At 43.0% G+C, this 8,689-nt stretch overlaps 1 protein-coding gene across 1 annotated transcript; it reads right to left on the bottom strand.

Moving 5' to 3' along the window:
• Positions 1–3,578: 3,578 nt before the first annotated feature.
• Positions 3,579–5,291, bottom strand: EMWEY_00042790 (ribosomal protein L37a, putative; the record flags this gene model as incomplete). Its single annotated transcript, XM_013478927.1, has 3 exons — positions 3,579–3,731; positions 4,215–4,325; positions 5,271–5,291. The coding sequence occupies 3 exons, from the start codon at positions 5,289–5,291 to the stop codon at positions 3,579–3,581; spliced, it is 285 nt and encodes a 94-aa protein (XP_013334381.1).
• Between the last annotated feature and the right edge of the window lie 3,398 nt (positions 5,292–8,689).

Here is an 8,689-nt window from a genome sequence, read left to right on the forward strand (position 1 = left end):
AAAAAAAAAAAAAAAAAAAAAAAAAAAAAAAAAAAAAAAAAAAAAAATAATTATTTAGACCTACCATAAGAATATTATAAGTGCCATGTTGTCCATTGTCTGCTGCAGCAACTGTAGGGATTACTATACCCATACAGGAGAGCAGCAGCAGCGTTACGCTGCATGTAGCACCTGTTGCAGCACCAGCAGCAGCAGCAGCAAACAGAGACAGCAGTAAATGATATAAATGGCTTGTCTTGTTAGTTTTTACAAGCAGTAGCAGCAACAACAGCAGAAGCAGCAAAAGCAGCAACAGCAACAGCAGCAACAGCAACAGCAGCAACAGCAACAGCAGCAGCAGCAATAGCAACAGCAGCAGCAGGTGAATTACCTTTTTCATTAAATTTTTGTAAATAATGACGAAGACCACCAGCAAAGAAAGACATACCCAACACTAATAATAAATTAGATAATATAGACCCTAATAATGTACCCTTTACTACTTCTAATAAACCCTAAACAAAATAAATAACACAATAAAAAAAAAAAAGAAAGAAAACAAAAAATATTTAGTAAATATATAAAGAAAGGAAAAAGACAAAGAGGTAAAATAAGAAAGAAGATTAAAAAAAAAAGAAAAAAAAAATTAAAACCCTAAACCCTAAACCCTAAACCCTAAACCCTAAACCCTAAACCCTTACAATTCGGAGGGCTTGGACAGACAAGATCATCTCTACGGCATTACCAAAAGTTGCATTAAGAAGTCCCCCTGTTATCTCTAAACAAAAAAAGAAAAAAAAAAAAAAAGAAAAAATATTATTTATTTCCCCTAAACCCTAAACCCTCAAAAACCCTAAACCCTAAACCCTAAACCCTAAACCCTCATTACCTCCTGTATGTAGAGAGAGTTCCTCAGTAAATGCTCCTAATAGAGCAGAGAGAGGAATAAGAGCAGCAAAATTAAATATAAATACAAAGATTGTTTGTAGACCACCAAGACGGCTCCATAGACCAAGAGGAGCAAATAACAGCAGCAGCTGTGTCCTGTATATATATACACACACATACGCATGCATGCAGGCATGCATGCATGCATGCACAGCCACTTACCCCCCTTAGGTCCAGCAGCAGCAGCAGCAACGGAAGCAGCAGCAGCAGCAAATACTGCTCAAAAGAACAAACAAAATACTGACAAAAGACCCAAAAACTCAAAACGGAACCATAACAGCAGCACCAGCAGCAGCAGCAGCAGCAACAGCAGCAGCAGCAGCAACAACAGCAGCAACAGCAGCAGCACACTTGGTGAGGCATATTTCTTTAAGCCTAGCAACATCTTCTCTAAGAGTAAATGTCATAGGACCATCAGATAGACTTTCTTCTGTTCCTTCTTCCTCTATTGTCTCTGTACCTAATCCTCTTAATCTGCTGCTGCTGCTGCTGCCATCTGCTAATAAACCTAAATGTAATTGACGGTTAGGGGCAGCTACACTGCCTACTATATTCCCTGCAGCAGCAACAGCAACAGCAGCAGAAGCAGCAGCATAAGCAGCGAATCCATGCATGCAACACCTTTCTGCTGCTGCTGCAACCAGCAGCAAAGAAAAGACACAACAGGTTCTTTTCATACAGCAGCAGCAAGCAGCAACAACACAAAAGGAAGCAGCACAAGCAGGACAAGCAGCAGCAGCAGCAAATGCAGCAACTGTAGCAGAAGAACAGGGAAGAAAAAAAAAAGGACTTGCCTCCTGTGTCTTGTATATCCGCATTTGTTGCTACGCCTGTACCATCAGGAAGAGGCGTAAGAGCGGCCGTCGCTCTTCTTTTATTAAGAGGCTGAGAGAGGGTCCTCCTTACATAGGAAGTTGCACGAACTCTGTGCATAACCATGATGAATAATAGGAATTATATGAATAAATGCGATAAAAATTGAAGGAAAAAAAAAAGAAAATGAATTTTATACTCTAATTGTCTTATTTTATCCTTTTATATACTTGTATAAGATGAGGAAGGAAAAGAAGAGAAAGAAAGAATAGGGGAAAGCTAATGATAATCCAAGGAAAATGGTAACCTATAATACCTAATGCCTACTATAAGGCAGCTTGTATATACACCAGAAGCAGCACCAGCAGCAGCCATACAAACAGCCGTGTGCAGCCTCTAATGCATGAAATATACAAATTTATATGCACTAAAGGACCTAAAAGAGTAAAAGGGAGGAAATGCAGCTGGCAAAAAAAGAAAAGGAAAAAAGAAGCCTAGCAGCAACAACTCCCGTGGGGTGACGCAGATCGGCCAAAGAGGCATTCATCTGCGCTAAAATGAATAAAGGAAGAAAAAACAAGAAAATAAATAAGAAGGACAACAAACTTTTCGTCTTAAAAGAAGAAAATAACACACACTTTTTAGATATAGGCAGTAAGCTAGTTACGCCGAGACCGCAACAACTAACAGAGCGATGCGGGCAGCAATTGGTATATTTTATGCCTTTTTTATATTCGCCAGCTTATTTTCAACATGAAAAATGCTGAATTTCCGTAAAAAGGCATAAAAACCGTGAATTTTCAGCTGGTAATCGGCAGCATGGAGTGGTGAGCCGTTCAGCTCCCTCCGCCGAGACCCAGCACACCTCGGGTGTCGCTGCAGGTCTTCGGCTCAAAATAGAAAATATCTTATTAACCAGCCTGCAAATTAACAAAATACAACAAATTTAATTATATGTAGCTCAAGGACGCCAAATCAGGATGGGTTCCAAACCCCACGCAGCCGCCGCAGCCCTGACGAGGGAGGCACGTTTCCTTATGATTAGAAACGAGTGTCGTCATCCACTCCTGCTTACCCAGTTAGTCTCTCATTTTTTGCAATAAAATACAAATAAATTACATTTATAATCAATTTTCCTTTTGTTTTACCCCTGAATCGATCCTGTTACCACTTCTTGTATGCTAGTTGCGACGTGTTCGCATCCTCCTGTTGCCAGAGACCACTGTGACCGTCTTTGTTCACATTTACTGAGAGGTTCTACTTTTTTATATATTCAATTACTCTTTTATTGCCACGTAACAATGCAACAGGATTTAAGGTTACGCAGCGAAAGCCCACCATCCTACCCTAGGCACCTTCGTAGTGGTGGTGGTAGTAGCAGTAGTTATTAGTGGGGTTGTTACTACGTGGTGGCGTCACTCTATGCTCTTATAACACCACCCTTATAGATATCCACACCCCTTATACTTACTATATATGCATAAATGTACCTCTGCTGCTGCGCTGCTTTGTTTGTAATACATATAGCCTATACAAATTGCCCTGTACGGCACTTATCTATACATTCTTATCGGTCTACACCTCAAAGAACTGCAGCAGCAGCAACAGCAGCAAATTACACCTGTCTTTGGTGCATGCATGCATTGTGGTGGCAATTATGTATGTACACTCTTTTGGTTGCGAAGAAGTATTCAAAGTTGAAAGAATTAAAGGAAACGACGTTCAGCTGCTGCATGCAGCAGCAGCAGCTGTCTAGACACTGGAGACGTAGTTGCCTCCTGTTATTTGTTATTAAATAAACAACAACAAATAACAGACTGGAACAAGTATATTTTTATTTACTTTCCCTCCCCCATCTGCTTGCGCAGACGTGCAACAGTAGACCGTACAGTTGCTGCTGCTGCAGTCTGCAATGTCCACGCGCCTCCAGTCATCGTTTTTGAGCAACCTCTGCAGTGCCAGATACCGACAGCCTCTCTCTTCACGCTTAGCTGCACATACACCCCAAATAATGCAAAATAAATGCTACTTATTAGACAGCAGTTTATACCAACCGTCACAGCAGAGCAGAAAGGGAATAAAAAAGGGAAATACTTCCTATATATGGTGCTAAAATTACGTAAAAAGGAACGAAAAAACACGAAGAAACAAATGGGGATCCAGTATGTAGAAAGTCATGCGCATGCGCATGCAGACATACACACAATGAGCACCGACACTATAGATATATATCTACTTGGGCAGCAATAACGCCAACAATACATGTACATACACCCTAACAATTACTACTTTTCTTCTTATGTATTCACACGTAAACCCTAAACACTAAACCCTAAACCGCCAACGAAAGCAGTGTTTACATTATCCTCCCTCAGCGCCGCAGGCAATCATAAACACTGAAGAAATAATAATAACATAAAAAGGATTGTCTTCTTTTAATAATTGTATTTTATATATCTTTCCTTATCCCTCACCTTGCCGCAGAAGGGGCAGGTGTATTTTGCATGCTGCTGCAGCTCCACCTTCTTCATCACTTTACGCAGAGACGCGCCATAGCGTGTCCCGTACTTCCCTACAACTCCGACCTAAGAAGGAAAAAAAAAATAAATATATATACAATATACAATATATATAATATAATATGTATAAAATATATTAATATTGTTGCATTATATATGTGAAATTCAGGCAACAGTACACATGCAGCACAGATACACGGCGCAGCAGTACACGTAATATGAATATATTCCTATAAGAAACCCTCAATGCAAGAAAAAGATGAACGGCACAGTAAGAGAGAACTCAGGGAAAAAAAAGAAAAAAGAATGAGCCCCTCGTCAACTTTGCCGCCGATTTCGTCTTTGTTGCTCCCCGTTGGAACCACCAGAGGTGAACTATGGCCTCGAGTGGCTCTTGGAAAGAGCGATTAATGTCCGCTAAACCCTAAACCCTAAACCCTAAACCCTACAATGATGAATAAATCCTAAGATGAATAGACCAGCAACAGACAAGGAAGAACATATAGAGCAGCAAGATGCCACAAATGGTACTCGTCTTTCCCTCCTTCCTCCCCAAATGGTACTCTTAATTTATAACTTTACTCATCATAAGTTCACTAGGGAGAAAAACAGACAAATGTTGCGCCCCACAATGCCAGTACGCACAGGGTGAGCCCCGTCGTAGCTTAAACAAGAAAGATACGCAACGTCAGGGATCGCGGGGATGAAATGGACAAAAAAAAAGAACTACATTTAAAATAAATAATGCAAAAAAGAAGCAAAATAAGGGGGTCGCTCTCCCCTTTGCCATGACAATCATCTGGGCGACAGATGCGGTAGGGTCCCGGGGCTGCCTGCTCCACTCTCAAACTCGCTCAAAGAGGAGAACTCCCCATCAAATCGCACCACTAAATTATCACCAAAAAAACAAAGACAAAAAATTTCGGCAGCTGTTGCTGATTGCGCCAAGCGCTCTGATCAGATTGCGCTGCGTGAGGGGAAGAGAAAATAGGAATGAAGCCCGCTGCGTACCTTCTTGGTCCTTTTTGCCATTTTCTATGTTTCTTCTGAAAATAGAAAGGGCAATATTCCCGAAATCCTCGCCAAATCCCGTCTCGGCGATGTATTCTAAGAAGAAAACCCGCCACTGCACCTGCTTCAGCTGCAGCTGCAGCGGCAGCAGCAGCCAAGTATTATACGAGCAGCTGACAATCGTACGCGCCATGGGGCTGAGGGGCTTTGTGGGGCTGTTAGTTGGAACGTTGGGGTTTCTTTCCTAGCAGAACACAGTGGATTCTGCAAATATTAAAGTAAAAATGAATATCTCCCTCTGTACATATTACATTAACAGGGCAACAGCAGCTCTCACAGAAGCTGAACTTTATGTGCCTATGGGCTGCACCTGTCACGCCAGGCGACCACTTGCTTCGCGTGTCTAAGGTTGTTCTGAGTGTTTCTTCTAGTGCGCAATTTGGTTTTAGTGATAGTTATGTAGATGTTTAGTACTTGTTTACAGTGTGTGTGCATGCAGTGAACAGCTTGCTTATGCTTTCTTCTGGGTCTATTGCCTTGCAAAGGGAGCTTGCAAACCAAGGTGTGATGCAACTAATAATAGAATAAGTTCGAATGTTTAAAATCAGTTGCCGCTCATGACTACCGTCTGTCTTGGCAAAAGAGCCCCTTTACACTATGCATCATCCCATAGTTGAGAGGTGCCTTTGCTAGCGTTTGCAGCAAGCTAGTCAAGCCCACAGCAGGGCGGCCTGTATATTGCACTGATTGCATGTGAGTTCTCGCTGATGACCAGAGAGGGAGTCATATTCTCTCAATGTGGACTTTGCCATGGAAATCGACGAGCTCCTGTTACACGAAAGTTTTGGATTATTTAAGGCTGTTGCTGATGTACAGTTGCGGTACTCTGTGGTGTAAACGGACCTACAGCGAGGTTCCCTTTGCATATGTTTGACTGTTTGAGGCCTTTTGGGGAATTGAAGGTAAACTACCGACAGTGCTTGAATGCACGAGTGCATACACGTCTGTGCGCAACTTCATGCACTCGGCTTTCTCCTAATATTTCTCATGTTTGGGGGGAGGATATAGCGGGAAGTCGTGGCAGGTAAAAGGTCGGGTGCAGGGCTTTTATTCTGCATTGTTGGTGGGTTTCTGCAGCAAAGGAGCCGCGAAACTAAGGTGTAAATGGCACTGAAAGTGCAAAGAATATTTTCGTAGGAAGAGTCACCCTTTTGCCCCCTAGCTCAGCCGTCTCCGGTTCCCATAGCAGTCTTCTAGCGAGCTCAAAGTGCCTCCCTGAAACGAAAGGAGGGTTATGGACTTTTAGGAAGTCTTCAGTAGTGCAGAAGGACAGTAGACTACAGGAACATACAGGGGAAGTTTGCAGAAAATCATCTCGCCCTGCATCATTACTTCGCTGCGTAAGAACTCTCTGTTGCAGAAACGGAGTAACTGGTGAGCACAAAGTGGTGGTGTACTCTGTGGGACAGCAGACTGTTACTGCGTTATTCATAAACTGCATGCAGTGAGCATTGAACTACAGTACTCGGCCTCAGACAAATATGACGGCTGTGAGCAACAGTGGTGTAAATCCATTCACGTGAAACAACAACCAAATAAACACTGAAGGAAAATACTAAACGAGAGCATTTGAACGGCGTAGGACGGGAGGACAAAGGGGCTGCTGCTGTACATGCCACTGTCGCACCAAGTGCCACACCAGCAGAGTTCCCTGGATCCATGGGGGAGAGGGAGAGGCTTTGTCGGAAGTCGGAGCGTCCTTCCCCTCCTGCAGAAAAGGTAACCGGTACTCCGCACGCGGCCCTCCCTTTGCAATACGTGCAAACACCGCTGTCAATTGTTAAGCATTTATAGGGCTACCAATAGCCCAATTAAAAATGAACAAAAGTGCATGGTGTACCCACTCCTCACTGGCATAAAGGATAGAACGCCACCGAAGAACGTTCAATAAAATCATTGTTCCCAATACGAGAGGCTTCACCTCTCTGTAAGTGAGCTGTGTATCGGGAAGATTTCAAACAAGTGCAAACAAACAGGGCATCCATGCAAGCATCCATATAAGCAAACATATAAGCAAACAGGGCATCTTACAAGAGGCAGCACAGTGGTGAATGCAACAGAATGCACTCGTCAGGTGCAGGTCGCTTGAGTGGTCTCCGCTGAGGTTCTTCGCGAGCACAATGCATGCAAATGATGCTACGGAGAGGGAGTCAGGCTGTATTCTGCCGCAAGCGCCTCCGTTGCAACGCCTGCATAAGCAGCACGAAAATAGCTCACACTCAACATGCATCTAAATACAACACACAACTTTCCTACGTTGCTTCAATGCTTATAACGTCTCCAATTGAGTGCCCTTTAGCTAGACAAATCCTTCCACCAACAATTAAAATTGGGCAGTCAGCAGTACTTACTTGCACTTTCCAGGCAGCTGGTCCTGTTTCTTCACTACGATTATCCTCCCCAGAACACCAAATTTACACCAATGCATATGTTATAGTTCCTCCTGCGCTGTTAAACCAGTTAGGTTACATTAACCCCCATTACAGAACCAAGTTGCTGTCTGTTGTTTTACTGTGCTGAACCAATAGCTGTTTCAGGTGTAAACACTGTAGCTGAACGTGTAAACATTGCACTAATAACAAAGCCTCTTTGCGGCAAAACTAGGGCTTAGCAACGCAAGCATGCAAGAGGCGAGTGAAATAAATAGGCACTGCAAGTCATGCAGTCCTCCTTTTACACCTGAAAGCTGTTGGTCCACCGGAGCGATACAACAGGCAGCAACTTCGTTCTGCACTGCCGGTTAGTCTGAGCGCCAATATATATGTATGTTTGGACAGGAAGGGCTGCATGATTTGCAGTGGCTATTTATTTCACTCGCCTCTTCCATATGTATGTTTTCAAAAACTTTTGAAAGTAGTGACTTAGTGGCAAGTAGTGAAAACATGTACAAACCTGTTGTTTTATCTGTACTCAGGATACCACGTGAAATGGCAGAATCCGCACCTTTTTGCAGTGCACCCATTGTACACAAGCAGGGAAAACTTGTTGATAAGCTTCGTTTTGTTTTTTTCTGCATCGTAGTGCTATTATAGCCCCCCCGTTGCAACAACTCCAAGCAAACACATCGTGCAAGCGTCTGTGAGCATGAACATGACAAACGCAACAAGCAGTACTTCCCCCCTTTACCAAACTTCAGTTGCACTAATATAGTGTATCTATACGGCGGTAGTGCCTGGGAGATGCCCTTTTTCATATTGGTGGTGTTGCATTTGAATGAAACGAGGAAAAATACAATAGCTCATATTGCAGGGCAGCTCTCATGGAGCTGTTCAGCTGTCTTGGTAACATTTACAGCGAGAAGAAGAAAAATCTGTAGTCGCACTATGCCTGTGTGTATGTGTAGATTTCCCTTCAGCCTG

The sequence above is a fragment of the Eimeria maxima genome, genomic scaffold, assembly GCF_000499605.1.
Source record: "Eimeria maxima Weybridge genomic scaffold, Emw_scaff773, whole genome shotgun sequence".
NCBI lineage: Eukaryota > Apicomplexa > Conoidasida > Eucoccidiorida > Eimeriidae > Eimeria > Eimeria maxima.